The following is a 17421-nucleotide window of genomic DNA, read 5'->3' as shown; positions in this document are numbered from 1 at the left end:
CGCTCAGTCACTTCCCAAGCACTGGTTTTCCCCAGCCCCAGCATTTCCCGGTGTTTTCCTGTGGCTGGGTGCCCTGGGTCGGCCCCAGCCCAGCTGCTGGGTCCTGAGGCCGGTGCTGGGGAAGGGAAGGGCTGGTCCTGCACAGAGCTCATCAGTACTGCAGCCCTACGGTAGGAAGAGATGCAATAAGTGGTCTTTGTGGTGCCTGAAGCCTATAAGTGGGGTTGGGTTTTCTTTTTTTATTTTCTTTTTTTTTTTGTTTGGATTTTTACTTTTTTTCATTCACTTGGGATGGTTTGTTTTCCCTCCTCCCCCAAAAAATCTTTATTTTCCAGACTTATGCACTATGCTTAGAGCCCCTTGGGCTGTGTGCTGCCTGCCCTGGGGCTTCCCCCCCCACCTCTTAAGACTGGGTGAAAACTAAATTTCCACTTGATTTTTTTTTTTTTTTTAATTTTGTGGGTTTTTTTTTTTTTTTACTCTAAAGGTGTCTTTAGCTCACAGTGCTCAAGTCTGCAGGAAGGTGGGTCGGGCACAGGGGCAGGTGAGAGCTCCCTCCTGAGCTGCCTAAGGTTTGGACGCTGACAGGGAAATGGGGCAGGAGCAAAGCAATGCCCAGGCACTGCTGCCAGGGAAGCCAGAGGTGCCCAGAGCTTTGCAGGAGCTGCCAGGGACTGGGGATCCCCCCCTTTCCCAAGGATTGCCTTCCCATCCCAGCCTGTGGGACCCTCACACCCCAGCCCCCTGCAAGGGCAGGAGAAACTGGGAGCAAAAGGGTTGATTCTGGTAGGCAATAAGTCAGGAGGAGATTTATTTTTTTAAAGCTGTGTGAGTATAGAACGCCCCCCCGGCCGTTTCCTGCAGGTGCTGTGGGCAAATGCTGAATGTGTGGAGAGTTTCTGATAAAATGCCCCTTTGCTTGTTTTGCACAGGTTTGCCCCAGGAAAACTCCTTGTTCAGGGGGGACAGCAGGTTTCTGGCTGGAATCCAGCGTGCCCCTGAGGCTCCGCAGGGAGGAGCAAACGTTTCTGAGTGTGTGGGCTGAATGCAGAGGACAATCCCAGGTTTTAGGTTGGATGCTGCCCCAAAGCAAAGGTTTCTCTCATTTCCTCAGCACATCTTTCAGGAAGCAGCAGCTCAGTCCCCTTGTTGCAGTCCTGGGTCTGATCTCAGCTCTGCGCCGTGCAAAATCGGTTTTGCAATTGCAGATCAACACGGTTTTCTCCTCTTTTTGGGGATTTTTTTTCTTTCTGGCGGTCTGCTGAGTCCTGAGGTCCTGGTGTTGGAGCTGAACTCAACACCTGTTCTGTTCTAAGTCCATCCCTGACAATCTCAAGCAATACAGAGCCAAATGCAGCCTTGGGGTTTCATTCTGGGGTTTCATTCCTCTTCCCTCGCCCTCCCCGGGGCCAGGGGCAGCAGCAGGAGCTGGGGAGGGAATGTGTGAGTGCATGTGAGAAAGAGAGAGAACGGTTCCATTGATGCATTTCTTCAGAAAGGTGTAAGAATTTCACCTAAAAAGGGGCACATCTGCTTTGTTATTTATATAAAAAAGCTAAATTCTGTGTTTTTCTTCTTTTTTTTTTAATGTAAAAGGACACTGCTCATAATTATTAGGGGCCAATTCTGCCTCTGTTGCTCATGCTGAGTAAGTACTACTTAATTCTGCAATTTTCTACTTGCAGAGTAAGTGAAAGCAGAATTGATCCCTCTATGATTAAGAATCAAGTTTTTAGTATTTTTTTTTAATTGGTAGTGGTTTTTTTATATTTCACTTAATTTTTCCCCCAGTTCCGTTCTGTTGTGTCCTTATTTATGTAATATACTTTAACCTTAAGAGATGGCATGGATTCTTATGCCTTTCCTTTATTATTATTGTTATTATTTTTAAAAAAGAAAAGAGATTTATTTCTAGTGTGATTTAACTGTCTACCTTCTAAAATGAGAGAACGTTTTCTTGTATTTTTACATTGTCAGATTCTATAGTTTCATAGATAATTTAACCAAATCGCTCAATGTATTCTCTATATCTATCCAGTGGGTATAAAAGTTCTATTTTAAATTGTGTAAATACTTCAGAACTGGCTTCTTTTTCCAGACTCCCCTGCCGTGGAGTTTCTTGTTTACATCAAAAAGACTGTAGAATCTCTACGCTCATGTACTGTAAATAGTGAAGTGATCTGCCTATAAATAAACGATAACATATATACTATAAAGTGGAAACAACAAAAAAAGGAACCAGTTTGTGCTGCTATACTTTGGTTTTTAGTGCAAATCTGCTCGGGGTGAGGTGTTTTCCTGTGCCAGGGCCAAGGGGGTGGCAGAGCCTGCCAGCTGCCAGGGATGCAGCTCCTGCCTGGGAACATCGCTGTCTCTTGCTATTTTAAGTGTGCCTGCTCCCAGTTTAAGTCATGCAGGAAAAACCTGGGCTCTGCACTCTGAGTGGTGCCACTGCCACAGGGCCCTTCCTGAAGGAACTCCACAAATGGAGAGGGTGAAAAACGCAGCTGAACACGCTCCTCAGAATTTCCGGAGTGGAGAAAGAGAGCAGGAGAAAATGTGGACAAGACTGCAGGTGGTGATGCAGCAGCCGTGCAGCTGAGGCTGGCAGCTGGAGAGCCCCTGGAGCCAGGAGAGCAGCCCTGGGAGCCAGAGTGCTCCCCCAGGGGCAGGGCTGTGTCCTGCTGTCCTGGTATCCTGCTGTCCTGCTGTCCTGGTCCCCTGCTGTCCTGGTCCCCGGGGCAGTCCAGGCTCTGGGAGGGATGTTTGGAAGGCAGGGACAGGCCCAGCACAGGCACAGCTCCCCCGGGCACACGGGAGCCCTGTGCCAGCCATGCCCTGTGAGGGCTCACCAGGCTGGAGGGGTGGCACTGGTTTTATCCAGAGCATGGGTCAGGGAAGCTGCTGGGCTGGGGGATCCCAGCAGCCCCAAAGGAGCAGCTCTGCGAGGTGCTGAGCTGTGCCAGCTGCTGGTGTTTGCTGGCTGGCACCGATTCAGGCAGCAGCTCTGCACCTGCCTGTCTGTGGGAGCCCAGTGTGGCTCCCCCAGGCTGGGCACAGAGCTGGAACCTGCCTCCCAGCCCAAAGCCACCCCCCATCCCTGCCACTGCTGCAGTCAGACTGCAGATCCATGGGAAGCCCATTCCCTGCTGCTTTCCACAGCCAGCAGCCTTCAAGGCCACCAAAGAGGAATGTTTTTCTGAGCTACATCAGCTCTGTGATGCCAACAGTGCCCAGACGGGTGAAAACATGAATTTGGAGGGGGGAAATGTGGGAATGCAGCAGGGACAGCCAGTGATGGGGTGCCCGGGGTGGGCACGTGAGGAGCAGAGACACAGCAGTGGGTCCCCAGGAGGGACAGGGGCACACAAGGGAAGGGCCTGCAGGGAGGGACAGAGCCAGGGCTGATGTTTGTCCTCCCAACCTGACCTGTGCCTCCAACACTGCATTCCCAGGCAGCCTCCTGGAAAACAAAGCACTCACCTGTTTATTAAATACAATTGTTTGTTGAGGACAATTCCTGCAGGCAGACCTGGAATCTGCATGAAGGGATGGTGAATGTTGACACCAGTTCATCATTTCCCTTGGTCCCAGCAATTACTTCCAACCATTTGGGATAAATCCCAGCTGGGCTGTTTTTATTTTGGCAGAACTTTGAGATAAAACAACTCCTTTTCACACAGACGCTGGCTCTGTTTTGGAGCGGCTCAGTGGCTGCTGCAGGGCAGGGGGGCAGTGTTATTTCTCTCCCTGCACAGTGTGCCTCGTGGGAGGGGAAAATCAGTCCCTCAGGAGCTTGTGTGAACAGGGACAGCTTTGGTGGTGCCCTGGGCTGGCTGGCACCTGGCAGTGGGGCAGCCCAGCCCAGCTGCTGCTCCTGACCAGTGTGCGGTGCCCACTGTGCGCACTCCATTCCACTGCCTGCTGAGCTGTGCTGGGCTGCTTTGTGGAGCCTCAGCTCCACCTGTGCCCTCAGCAGTGGCACCTGACACCAAATGCTGCCCTGGGCTCTGCTGGCACGGGAGCTGCCTGACAGGGACCTCAGCTTTGGGCCGCACAAGCTCTGCCCTGGGCTCTGCAGGCTGCACTTCAGGTGAGCCACACAATTGCTCACTCAGGGTTTATCAGTCCCAGCCTCTCGTCCGGCTCCATCCAGGAGTCTTTGCAGAAGGGAACAGCTTTGGCTCCTTTGGTCCTCTCTGCCTGCTGCTCCAGCTGTCCCAGCCTCCCTGCCTACAGGGATTCTTCCCAGCTTTCCTTCCTGCCTCATTTCCTGACCCATCACAGCAGGGCTGGACCTTCTGCCACGCTGCCCTTGAAGTGCCCAAGCTCTCAGCCTCGAGCTGCTGCGAGGAGTTTGACTTGCTGTCGCTGGGGAATTCAGCTCTCTAACGCCGTAATTTCAGTATTAGAAAGTGGCGTTTCTTTATTTCAGCCCCAGGCATGCGGGGCATAACTCCCTATAACACACAGCACACCTGGCTGACCAACGTGCTTTAATCTATGTGGCTTTTACATATCCAATACATTTCCCAAAACTCATACCTGTATGCTAAACACTCCCTGTATTCTCTGCATGTTTAAATCACTTCTCAGAGTTTATTTTCATTGGAGTGGGGTTCTTTTGAGGTTCTTGGCTAGTCGTTTGGGGAACATCCCATTTCTCCAACTATTCTTTTTTGGTCACAGACCTCCAAAAATTTGGAGGTCTTCTTCTCTTTCAATGCATCCCATTGCTCTTGTTATAAATACATATTATATTCTTGGCTTTTCACAAATAGTAAAATAAATGCTCTATCTATAATGTTAAAATAACTTTGCTTTTATTTCTGCAATTAACAAAAATCTTAAGACATAATAGTAGTGGTAGCTGATATAGTTGTAAGTGAACTGTTTGGTCAGGATAACATCCAGTGAACATGTCATGAGGACACTGATATTGATATGCCAGCTATCAGCATCTGCCATCTGAAGGAAGAATGAACCAAAGCTCAGATGAGAAGTGGTAAGGAGAAGGAGCCAAAACCACAGCCAAGAAACACGCATGCTCTAAAAAGGCAAACCCAAGGAGGGCCCATGCAAAATCGTTCCTGGAATATGTGAACTAGTTTATGGGAAAAGATGGATATGCATAAGGGTCTATGAGAATGCAACAAGCTGATGTCATTGTAAAGGTATTTAAGGTATCCCCGAAGGTAAAGGTGTACTCTTCACTGACTGCCAAGACGCACCCGGCCGTAATCTTTGCCTTACTGTCTCAGTCTCCTATTGTCCTTTATTACACTTTTTAAATTTTAAAAGGAGAGTGAAAGGGTTTGTCACACTGTAGTCTGACCAAAATATGAGTACTTACCAGCATAGCTCAAGCTCACAGTCTTTACAGATGAGATAACCGCTTGCACACAGGACAAAGCCCTGGCAAGGAAACCGAAAGGAATTAAATGAACACGACTTGTTACTTGTTTTTGTCAACAGCAGGACAGCCACAGCCCCTGCCCACGTGGCCCCGAGAGGCAGGAAGCGGGACAGAGGGGAGGGAAGACCCTGCCTGGTGAAGGGGAGGAGGCAGCAGCCATTAGCCCGCAGGGTAAAGTTCGTTCCTCGTCACGGCCCGCGTTCAGTTTCGTTTCCCAGCTGAGCCCTCCCTGTCCGCCCTGCTCGGAGCTGAAGGCACGGCCCAGGCAAAGGCCATGGCCGGGCTGAAGGAAGAGCTGACCTGTCCCATCTGCCTGGACATCTACAAGGAGCCCACGAGCGCGGGCTGCAGCCACAGCTTCTGCAAGGACTGCATCAAGGAGGCGCTGCGGGGCCAGCGGAGCCCTGCCCGGTGCCCGCTGTGCCACTCGCTCGTCGGGGAGCTGCGGGCCAACTTCCACCTCCGCAACATCGTGCAGAGGTTCCTGGATGCTCCCGCGCAGCAAGAGGAGGAAAAGCAGGAAGCGCAAGGCCAGGAGAAGGGGGAAAGCTCGGGCCAGGCCGGGGAGGCGGTGCTGTGTGACTTCTGCCTCCAGGAGCCGCAGCCCGCAGTGAAGACGTGCCTGAGCTGCGAGGCCTCGCTGTGCCAGGCGCACCTGAGCAGGCACAACAGCCGGCACGGGCAGAAGAGCCACGTGCTGGTGGAGCCCTGCGATGGGCAGCTTTTGGCTGAGAGGAGATGCCCCCAGCACGGCAAACTGCTGGAGTGCTTCTGTGAGAGTGACTCGGAGTGCATCTGCGTCCTGTGCTCCGTCATCTCGCACAAGAACCACAAGATCATCAGCTTGGAGGAGGCTTTCAGCGAAGCGCAGGTAAGAGGCTGCTGGGGCGGGGGCCCTGGCCGCGATTGCACCAGGAAAACCCCAGGGAGCTCCCATGGCACAGGGGCAGCTGCTGAGTTTGAGAGCTCAGAGCCAGCATGGGGCTAAACTGCAGTCCTGGGCTTTTATTCTGAGTTTTGTCCCAGATTCTCTCTGGCTTTGGCCCCTCAGACATAAAACGAGATGTTATAAACGCCTTTTTCCCCTCCTGAGGAAGAGTTTGGCCAGACTGGTGGGCCTGAGTGCTCCTGCAAGGTTTTAGTCCTTGGTGCACCTCCAAGGCAAAGATGAGCCTGAGCTGCACTTATGCAAAGATAATTAATGACAGAGTAAGAGAAAGAAAGGTTCCAACAGGGGAAATATTGTATGTGGCTCGTGCACGTGAACAGTTTTCAGCTTCAAATTGTCCTTTTTGTGCTTGTAATTGTGGCACTTGTTCAGGGATAAACCTTCCAGTGAACCTTTATCCACTGATTAGTCGTGAGAGCATGCAGTGAGCAGACCTTTTGCAAGGCCAGCTTAACCCCTGTCGATAAAACTGCTGATCTCGTGCATTATGCCAGTCCTCTCCTGATATCTCCTTCCCGTGATATTTGTAGGAATCTTTTCCTGGAATTCTGAAAACACTTAAGAACCATGAAGCTGCCGTGGATAAAGTCATAACAAAATTGCTGAAACAAATGGAGGGACTAAAGGTTTGTTTCAAGGTCCCATATCACCTTGGGGTGGTTGCTTGCTGGTAAATAATGAGATGAAGTTTTCTTTTGTCCTTCCCAGATCATGGATTCTGAACCTTTTTTAGTTCCTGGGTGGTTTCTCATGTATTTTTGAGATTTCTTCTTTGGGAAAGGGTGATGCAGAATTTTCTTATCAGTGTGGGAGGTCCATTCTTAATTAAGCTTGAAGGTCTGTGCCTCCTGATGAGTGGCTGGTGTGTGGCTTTTTTATTTTTCCAACCTTCAACGTTTAGTTTTTTTTTCAATCCCAGAAAAAAGACAGATTTTTTTTTCTAAGTAAAAGCTAATGTGGAAAATGTCCCTTACAAATTTAAATTGTTTTCTTAAAGATTGATGAGAGCCAGCGGAGGGTACGGCTGGAGAGCCTGTTCAAGGAGATGCATAAAGAGCTAGAGAAGAAAAAAGGGGAGGTCCTGAAAGTTCTAAATGACTATGAGGAGGAACAACTTTCTAAGATTCAGACAGAGGTGAATAATCACAAGAGGATGAAGGATTCGGCCAGCCAGGATATTCAGGAGCTGCAGGCTCTGAGGAATCAGAAGGACACACTTCTTTTCACCAAGGTACCTCTCAGCATCCCCCTTCCCAGAGACACAGCTCCAGGGCTGGCCTGTGCCTGCACTGTGCTGATTCTGCTTTCCAAATGTGTTTACAGGCTTTTTCAGCAATCAGAGGCAGGTAAGCTGCTCCTGAGGTTTAATATCCTTATTGCCAATGTGGACAAGGGACAGAGCTCTCAGTCACAGGAGGGGACAGCCGGGGGGTGTTGGGCTGTGCTCCAGGGAACAGGGACAGGAGCAGAGGGAACGGCCTCAGGCTGGGCCAGGGCAGTCAGGGTGGGCACAGCAGGAATTTCCCCATGGAAAGGGGGCTCAGGGTGGGCACAGCAGGAATTTCCCCATGGAAAGGGGGCTCAGGCACTGGAACTGCCCAGCAAGGGTTGGATCCCCATCCCTGGAGTGCTCAAGGAAGGGCTGGAGGTGGCACTCAGTGCTCTGGGCTGGGGACAAGATTGGGGATGGGACACAGCTGGGACTTGATGGCCTTGGAGGTCTTCTCCTACCCTCTGTGATTCTGTGGTTCTGTGATTCCTTCTGTGTGTTTTAGGAAATGCCAGCCACTTCCTAAAAGGGAAGTTGTGCCAAAGCCACCCATTACTGTGGATAAATCATCAACCGATAATATTCTGAGACTTTTCCAGCAATTCATCTCAAACATGGAGGTCTCCTTTAAGCACCCATCACATTGGGGATACGAAGCAGCATCTAGTGGTAAGAGCTCATTTTGCTATGTCAAAAGCAAATGGGGAAGTCAATAAAACATCTTTAAGAAAGGACTATAATGAGGCACCAAGTACACTGGGTACCTCTAGAAATGCTAATTCCTTACACCTGTGCTTATTTGCACATGTGTGTGCAGCAAAGGGAGCTGGTCCTGCCATTCAGGGCTTTGGGGCATGCCTTGAATGCGCCTTGCTAAACCAGGCTATGGATGGAGAGGTTGGGAGTTTTCTGGGAGGATTAAGAGAAGATAATAGCAATACCTCTGTGGCATCTCTGATTCAGTGGGATATTGAGAACTCATCCCAGCAGAGGCAGGGTCAGACATAAATAACCTTCTCTTCCTGTGTAAATATTTCTACTCCTTTGCAATGCTTTGCGAGCTTAGCCCACAGTCCCAGAGCTGTGCACAGTGGACATGTGTCTGACTGAATTGGTGAAATTAGGGATCCCTAGGTACTGCTCTCTGGGTGTTGCTTCAGCCCTTGCTGGCAGCGGGCCTCGGGTCAGGACAGAGGCAGACTCCAACTGTCCACAATGATCTGGTAATCAATGTGTTTTTTCTCTTTAGGTCCCTCCTCATTTAGTGGTGGTACAACATACTATGGATCTGACTTTGATTATCCATGGTAATCCATTTTATTTTTTTACATTTACCACATTCAAGCAAGACCCAAGGGATACAAGAGGTACACTTATTACATCTTAAACATTTAAATGTTTGAAATCTTTGCGAAAAGTGGGCTGATTGTATATCTTGTAAAGTTAATGCCCTAGACTCTAAGGACAATATATCTATACACCATTGGAGGATTCGATCTTCCAGGAGGTTCCAGCGAAAATCCTCCCTTTCACGCGCCTCCGGACATAACTCGTTATCTGTTGCACTGTGCTGCAGTTTCCTGTTTTAGCTACCCCAGTCCTTTCCCAGGTGTGGCAATATCTTCTCCCTTCTCCTCCCCTTGCCTCCTGCTAAGTGCTGCCCGGCAAGCTTAACATTCCAGCAATGGCAGAAGTTCAGAAGATGCTTCTCAGACCTGGGATCATTGGCCTGTCTAAGTGTCCTTGTCCCCTGAGACTTGCCCCCTCTCATCTGGTTGGTGACACACCTATCCTTTCCCTCCCCCCTCCCCCTGGGCTTAAAAGGACACTGAGACCCTACGGTCGGGATTCTGTGGAGCTGTTACCAAGATTCAGAGATCTGTGACCCTGGAATAAAGTTCTGGATTAAAACCCTCTGGCAGAATCCTCTCCTTTTCCCCTTCACTTCACCTAAGAACTTTCACTAGAGGTCAACCTGAGTTCCTACTAGCCCGGACTTGCAAGTGCCTAGCTGCAACATCCTGCCAACCAAAGGTATCTCTGCGAGGTGCTGAGCTGTGCCAGCTGCTGGCACTGATTCAGGCAGCAGCTCTGCACCTGCCTGTCTGTGGGAGCCCAGTGTGGCTCCCCAGGCTGGGCACAGAGCTGGAACCTGCCTCCCAGCCCAAAGCCACCCCCCATCCCTGCCACTGCTGCAGCCAGACTGCAGATCCATGGGAAGCCCATTCCCCACTGCTTTCCACAGCCAGCAGCCTTCAAGGCCACCAAAGAGGAATGTTTTTCTGAGCTACATCAGGCAATGTCATGCCAATAGTGCCCAGACGGGTGAAAACATGAATTTGGAGGGGGGAAATGTGGGAATGCAGCAGGGACAGCCAGTGATGGGGTGCCCGGGGTGGGCACATGTGGAGCAGAGACACAGCAGTGGGTCCCCAGGAGGGACAGGGGCACACAAGGGAAGGGCCTGCAGGGAGCGACAGACCTCTCTTTGAATGCTGCCCATTGTTTCCTCTCTTTGAATGCTGCCCATTGCTGCGGTCAGACCAGGTTATTAGTTCCTACCAGCATAGCTCAGACTCACAGTCTTTACAGATGAGATAACCGCATGCATACAGGATAAAGCCCTGGCCAGGAAACCGAAAGGAATTTCCAAGAGTTAATTCAACACGAATTGTTACAACTTTATTATCAGCACCGGGACAGACGCTGCCCCTGCACACGTGGCCCCGAGAGGCAGGAAGCTGGACAGCGGGGAGGGAAGACCCTCCCTGGTGAAGGGGAGGAGGCAGCAGCCATTAGCCCATGGGGTGGTTTGCTCCTTATCAGTGCCCGCGCTTTGCTTCGTTTCCGTCCCTGTCCGCCCTGCCCAGAGCCGGGGGCATGGCCCAGGCAAAGGCCATGGCCGGGCTGAAGGAAGAGCTGACCTGTCCCATCTGCCTGGACATCTACAAGGAGCCCACGAGCGCGGGCTGCAGCCACAGCTTCTGCAAGGACTGCATCAAGGAGGCGCTGCGGGCCCAGCAGAGCCCTGCCCGGTGCCCGCTCTGCCACTCGCTCGTCGGGGAGCTGCGGGCCAACTTCCACCTCCGCAACATCGTGCAGAGGTTCCTGGATGCCCCCGCGCAGCAAGGGGAGGAAAAGCAGGAAGCGCAAGGCCAGGAGAAGGGGGAAAGCTCGGGCCAGGCCGGGGAGGCGGTGCTGTGTGACTTCTGCCTCCAGGAGCCGCAGCCCGCAGTGAAGACGTGCCTGAGCTGCGAGGCCTCGCTGTGCCAGGCGCACCTGAGCAGGCACAACAGCCGGCACGGGCAGAAGAGCCACGTGCTGGTGGAGCCCTGCGATGGGCAGCTTTTGGCTGAGAGGAGATGCCCCCAGCACGGCAAACTGCTGGAGTGCTTCTGTGAGAGTGACTCGGAGTGCATCTGCGTCCTGTGCTCCGTCATCTCGCACAAGAACCACAAGATCATCAGCTTGGAGGAGGCTTTCAGCGAAGCGCAGGTAAGAGGCTGCTGGGGCGGGGGCCCTGGCCGCGATTGCACCAGCAAAACCCCAGGGAGCTCCCATGGCACAGGGGCAGCTGCTGAGTTTGAGAGCTCAGAGCCAGCATGGGGCTAAACTGCAGTCCTGGGCTTTTATTCTGAGTTTTGTCCCAGATTCTCTCTGGCTTTGGCCCCTCAGACATAAAACGAGATGTTATAAACGCCTTTTTCCCCTCCTGAGGAAGAGTTTGGCCAGACTGGTGGGCCTGAGTGCTCCTGCAAGGTTTTAGTCCTTGGTGCACCTCCAAGGCAAAGATGAGCCTGAGCTGCACTTATGCAAAGATAATTAATGACAGAGTAAGAGAAAGAAAGGTTCCAACAGGGGAAATATTGTATGTGGCTCGTGCACGTGAACAGTTTTCAGCTTCAAATTGTCCTTTTTGTGCTTGTAATTGTGGCACTTGTTCAGGGATAAACCTTCCAGTGAACCTTTATCCACTGATTAGTCGTGAGAGCATGCAGTGAGCAGACCTTTTGCAAGGCCAGCTTAACCCCTGTCGATAAAACTGCTGATTTCGTGCTTTATGCCAGTCCTCTCCTGATATCTCCTTCCCGTGATATTTGTAGGAATCTTTTCCTGGAATACTGGAATCAATAAGAAATCATGAAGCTGCCGTGGATAAAGCCATTGCAAACCTGCTGAAACAAATGGAGGGACTAAAGGTTTGTTTCAAGGTCCCATATCACCTTGGTGTGGTTCCTTGCTGGTAAATAAGGAGATGAAGTTTTCTTTTGTCCTTCCCAGATCATGGATTCTGAACCTTTTTTAGTTCCTGGGTGGTTTTCATGTATTTTTGAGATTTCTTCTTTGGGAAAGGGTGATGCAGAATTTTCTTATCAGTGTGGGAGGTCCATTCTTAGTTAAGCTTGAAAGTCTGTGCCTCCAGATAAGTGGCTGGTGTGTGGCTTTTTTATTTTTCCAACCTTCAACGTTTAGTTACTTTTTCAATCCCACAAAAAAGACAGATTTTTTTTTTTCTAAGTAAAAGCTAATGTGGAAAATGTCCCTTACAAATTTGAAATTGTTTTCTTGATAGAGTGATGAGAGCCAGCGGAGGGTACGGCTGGAGAGTCTGTTCAAGGAGATGCATAAAGAGCTAGAGAAGAAAAAAGGGGAGGTCCTGAAAGTTCTAAATGACTATGAGGAGGAACAACTTTCTAAGATTCAGACAGAGATGAAAAATCACAAGAGGATGAAGGATTCGGCCAGCCAGGATCTTCAGGAGCTGCAGGCTCTGAGGAATCAGAAGGACACACTTCTTTTCACCAAGGTACCTCTCAGCATCCCCTTTTCCAGAGACACAGCTCCAGGGCTGGCCTGTGCCTGCACTGTGCTGATTCTGCTTTCCAAATGTCTTCACAGGCTTTTTCAGCAATCAGAGGCAGGTAAGCTGCTCCTGAGGTTTAATATCCTTATTGCTAATGTGGACAAGGGACAGAGCTCTCAGTGACAGGAGGGGACAGCCGGGGGGTGTTGGGCTGTGCTCCAGGGAACAGGGACAGGAGCAGAGGGAACGGCCTCAGGATGGGCCAGGGCAGTCAGGGTGGGCACAGCAGGAATCTCCCCATGGAAAGGGGGCTCAGGGTGGGCACAGCAGGAATTTCCCCATGGAAAGGGGGCTCAGGGCAGGCTCAGGGTGGGCACAGCAGGAATTTCCCCATGGAAAGGGGGCTCAGGCACTGGAACTGCCCAGGGAGGGTTGGAGTGCCCATCCCTGGAGTGCCCAGGGAAGGGCTGGAGGTGGCACTGAGAGCTCTGGGCTGGGGACAAGATTGGGGATGGGGCACAGCTGGGACTTGATGGGCTTGGAGGTCTTCTCCTACCCTCTGTGATTCTGTGGTTCTGTGATTCCTTCTGTGTGTTTTAGGAAATGCCAGCCACTTCCTAAAAGGGAAGTTTTGCCAAAGCCACCCATTACTGTGGATAAATCATCAACAGATAATATTCTGAGACTTTTCCAGCAATTCATCTCAAACATGGAGGTCTCCTTTAAGCACCCATCACATTGGGGATATGGAGCACAGCCTACTGGTAAGAGCTCATTTTGCTATGTCAAAAGTAAATGGGGAAGTCAATAAAACATCTTTAAGAAAGGACTATAATGAGGCACCAAGTACACTGGGTACCTCTAGAAGTGCTAATTCCTTACACCTGTGCTTATTTGCACATGTGTGTGCAGCAAAGGGAGCTGGTCCTGCCATTCAGGGCTTTGGGGCATGCCTTGAATGCGCCTTGCTAAACCAGGCTATGGATGGAGAGGTTGGGAATTCCCAGGAGTTTTCTGGGAGGATTAAGAGAAGATAATAGCAATACCTCTGTGGCATCTCTCTGATTCAATGGGATATTGAGAACTCATCCCAGCAGAGGCAGGGTCAGACATAAATAACCTTCTCTTCCTGTGTAAATATTTCTACTCCTTTGCAATGCTTTGTGAGCTTAGCCCACAGTCCCAGAGCTGTGCACAGTGGTCACGTGTCTGACTGAAGTGGTGAAATTAGGGATCCCTAGGTACTGCTCTGTGGGTGTTGCTTCAGCCCTTGCTGGCAGCGGGCCTCGGGTCAGGACAGAGGCAGACTCCAAATGTCCACAATGATCTGGTAATCAATGTGTTTTTTCTCTTTAGGTCCCTCCTCATTTAGTGGTGGTACAACATACTATGGATCCATGTATGGATCTGCCACTCATTTTCCTTACAAGTAGCCTAATGAAACACAAATTCAGTGGCCATCATAATGATAACAATCATAGAAAGGAGGAAGAGAGAGAGAAAACCCGACCAAAACTATCAATGCACAGCATGATTGCTCCCCCATCACCTGCTCTCTGATGTCCAGCCCCTGTTCCCAAGCAGCAATTGGCTCCTTGTGGACATCTGCCCCCAGTTCCTACACTGGGCATGGTGTTCTGTGGTGTGGAATATGCCCTTGGCCAGTTTGGGTCACCAGCCCCAGCTATACTCCTTCCCAGCTTTTTGTGCACCTCCTCGCTGGCAGAGCATGAGGCACAGAAAGCTCCTTGGCTCAGGTCTAGCACTGCTCAGCCACAGCCAAACCATCTTTCTGTTACCAACATTATTCCCTACTGTACCAGCTGCTGAGAAGAGAATGAATTCTCAGGAATGAAGTTCTCATAATTAGAATGAATCCCAACCCAAGCCAGGACAGGACTCCAGTACACACCGTGCCATCCCAGAGCTGCTGGGAGGAGGATACCAGCAATGAGAGCTGCTGGAAGCTTGGAATTGTTTGTGCCTGGCTTGAATGCTGCCTCTGTGTGTTCCTTAGGTCGAAGATATTAATGGTAGAAGAAACACTGTCTTTTCATGACATGTCTGTCAAGGCTGGACATCCTGCTAAGAACTTCGGGCTTATAGAGACTTGGAACCATCAATTTCAAGTATCCCATCCATGATGCCATCAGTGTGATGAAGCTCCTGTTAGTAATGTGGTTACAAGGTGTTTTGTTTTTTCAGGCCTACAAATTGTGAGCCTTGCACAGAGGCTATGCCAAGCTGGATTGTGGGCTGCTATGAGGGGGTGTATCACAGCACCCCACCTCTTCCTGCAAGAGCTCCTCTTATTTATTCTGTTAATCATAATGGAAATACCATTAAGTTGGGCATTTTTGCTTAGCTGTTTTAAATACTGTGTTAGGTTCTTGTTAATAAAGTCATGTTATTAGTTTGTTAAACGTGATGGCAATTTGTTTCATCTAAAAGTTGACAGCACAACATTAACTGCTACAGCACTAGCAGTTCTGATCTTTGATCTAAGGCGGCAGCTTTTGCCTCTGCCGCCTCTTTCCATCCTGCACATCCAGTGCAGACGCAAAGCTGCCCTGGGAGGTGAGGAGAGACCGTGCAGCGTTCCCTGCTGGAGACTGAGGGGAAATTTCCCGAAGTGGCTGCCACAGCGTAGGGAAGGGTGGAGCCGGCAGAGGGAACATTTCTCTGCCTGGCCTGGGGCGGAGGAAGGGGCTGGAGGGGGCGGGCTGCCAAGACCCTGGGCCGGCTGCCTGCACCAGGTTTTAGTCTCGGTTCTGTGCTCCTGCTGCAGCCATGGCCCAAGCTCGGCAGGGATGTGGAGGGGCTGGCATCCTGGAGGCCGAGCTCACCTGCCCCATCTGCCTGGAGCTGTACCGGGAGCTGATGGCGCTGAGCTGCGGCCACAACTTCTGCCGGCTGTGCATTGAGGAGGCGCTGTATTCCCAGGCCCTCTGGACTTGCCCCACATGCATGGCCGACCTGGGTGTCACCTTGGAGCTACACAACTTCAAGCTGCGCAACATCGTGGAGGCATTTAAGGCCATCACTTCCAAAGCTCGACGAGGAAGCCTCCAGTAGGACGAAGGCGCCGAGAAGGGGAAGATGGACGTGGTTGCCTGTGAGCAGTGCCTGGATGAGCCCCAGCCGGCCATGAAAACCTGCCTGATTTGTGATGCCAGGCCCACCTGAGCAACCACAACGCCAGGGCTTTCCATCAGGAACACATCCTGGTGGAGGTGGGAGCAGGCAAGGAGGAGGAGAGGAGGAGCTGGGATCGCGGCAAGCTGCTGGAATGTTGCTGCCTCAGGGAGGAGCATCTGCGTGCTCTGCTCCATGGCCGGGGCCCACAAGGGCCACGAGGTCATCACCATGAAGGAGGGACACGACAAAGAGCTGGTAGGGAGCTCTTCCCTGCCCATGGCCCCTGCCCTGGCGGCGAGGACGGGGGAAAGCCGTAGGAAGGGCGGTGGGGCTTCCACAGGGAGTGGGGATGGGTGTGAGGGGCTGGTGAGGGGTCCTGAGGGCTGGGGGCAGTTTCTGTGGATAACAAGGAAGAGGTCTGCTCCTGAGCAGTGCAAGGCCAATTTCTCCTCTCTCTGATGGGGTTTCCTGCTCCCATCAACTTCCCAAGTTCTGGGTGCTCAGTACCACTGTCAAGAAACATCCTCTGTGTTTGCCCAGCCCCATCCCCTCCTGGTTTATCTCTGACCATGAGATCCAGGGGGACAGTACCCAGCCATACACTTGAGTTCATTGCCAGCTTTGTTAACCATTCTTCTCTATTTTTTTTATTTTTAGATCAAAATCGCCAAGTAAATTAAGAGGAGCAGGTAAATCCTTTACTTATAAAATGTTCCCTGCAGATTTCTCCAGTTGGTAATTTAAGGACTGTATGTCCTGCACTTTCCTGCTTCAGTTTTAAGGAGACCTAAGCAGAGTCTCAAAGGCTGTCCTTCACCTTAAAAGAAGGGACTCAGATCTATTCACATCTCTTGTTCTGCTATTAACAAGATGTGATTTGTGTTTTACAAGGCTCTAACATTCAACACCATTTCTTTACAGCGAGGCTTCACCCACTGATACCTCTTCATAATGTAAGTAAATGTTCAAAAATACCATTTATTCCTCAGGACTCTGGCTTGGGGCTGTGAGTCTTGCAGAGAAAATCTCCCACCTAACAATGTGATCAGCATTTTGTTGCATGTATCTCCTGTCCTTGCCACAGCATGTACCCTCAGGGCAGAAATGTCTGGGAACTCAGCAGGGAAATCATTTATCCTCAGCCTGAGGGAGGCATTGGGTTTGCTTCAGCACTCAGGAAAACAGCCCTGTTCCAAGGAAAGACCACTGAGGGGTTCCCACCAGCTGGGCAGGAGCTGGAGCAAACTCAGTACCTGAAAAGGTTCCCTAAATAGATCCAAATGCTGCAGGAGATATGAATTGCTGCAACTGAAATTCAGTTTGCAAATTACTGTCTTCTTAATTCGTAAATTCAAAAGAAAATCTTATTTTCTTCATCACTTTTTTTGAGCAAATCTAGAGGTACATTTTTTAATCAGTGTATATGTCCATTTATTTCTCTTGTGAGCTCAGTCAGTGGCTGTGCTTTATACAGAATGAGACAGTCACTCAAAACAGGTCAGTGAAAAAGAAATATTTTTTTTCTGAAACAAGGCAATGCTCTACTTGGAAGCAACTTGTCAAATATGTTATAAAATATTACTTTGTTTTACAGTAAGTGAAACTTTTCCACCTTGTTTATTCCTACTGCAGGAAAACATTGTCGAGAAGGAACAACATACTTGTTGGAGAATTTTGCTTCTCTTAGGTCCAGATGTAAGGGAGATGTGAAGAACAGATGTCAGAACTGAGATGGAAAGAAAAACTTGAATATTATCCAAAATTACCTCTAGTAATGAGAACCTGCCACATGTTTTGATCTCCCCTCCTACCTAAATTCTCCTCCCCTCATAAATTCTGTAACA

The 17421-nt window shown here is 50.3% G+C and overlaps 2 protein-coding genes across 7 annotated transcripts; both read left to right on the top strand.

Moving 5' to 3' along the window:
* The first annotated feature begins 15 nt into the window (after positions 1-15).
* LOC106629737 (E3 ubiquitin/ISG15 ligase TRIM25) lies at positions 16-9022 on the top strand. Of its 3 annotated transcripts, XM_074552393.1 has the most exons (6): positions 16-6287; positions 6896-6991; positions 7363-7596; positions 7689-7711; positions 8141-8304; positions 8885-9022. In XM_074552393.1, the coding sequence occupies exons 1-6, from the start codon at positions 5691-5693 to the stop codon at positions 8944-8946; spliced, it is 1176 nt and encodes a 391-aa protein (XP_074408494.1). In that variant the 5' UTR covers positions 16-5690; the 3' UTR covers positions 8947-9022. The 3 variants fall into 3 exon arrangements, with proteins under 3 accessions (XP_074408494.1, XP_074408495.1, XP_074408496.1); XM_074552394.1 differs by lacking the exon at positions 6896-6991; XM_074552395.1 differs by lacking the exons at positions 7689-7711; positions 8885-9022 and having other exon boundaries at positions 8141-8296.
* Positions 9023-10165: 1143 nt separating this feature from the next.
* Positions 10166-14862, top strand: LOC141730964 (E3 ubiquitin/ISG15 ligase TRIM25-like). 4 transcript variants are annotated; one of them, XM_074552390.1, is made up of 6 exons: positions 10166-11130; positions 11739-11834; positions 12209-12442; positions 12535-12557; positions 13040-13203; positions 14457-14862. In XM_074552390.1, exons 1-6 carry the CDS (start codon positions 10438-10440, stop codon positions 14468-14470), a joined length of 1224 nt encoding a protein of 407 aa, XP_074408491.1. In that variant the 5' UTR covers positions 10166-10437; the 3' UTR covers positions 14471-14862. The 4 variants fall into 4 exon arrangements, with proteins under 4 accessions (XP_074408491.1, XP_074408492.1, XP_074408490.1 ...); XM_074552389.1 differs by having other exon boundaries at positions 10205-11130; positions 13796-14862; XM_074552391.1 differs by lacking the exon at positions 11739-11834 and having other exon boundaries at positions 10169-11130; positions 13796-14862.
* Positions 14863-17421: the final 2559 nt, after the last annotated feature.

The sequence above is a fragment of the Zonotrichia albicollis genome, chromosome 15 (genome assembly GCF_047830755.1).
Source record: "Zonotrichia albicollis isolate bZonAlb1 chromosome 15, bZonAlb1.hap1, whole genome shotgun sequence".
Classification (NCBI taxonomy): domain Eukaryota; kingdom Metazoa; phylum Chordata; class Aves; order Passeriformes; family Passerellidae; genus Zonotrichia; species Zonotrichia albicollis.
This window is presented reverse-complemented; position numbering and strand designations above follow the sequence as displayed.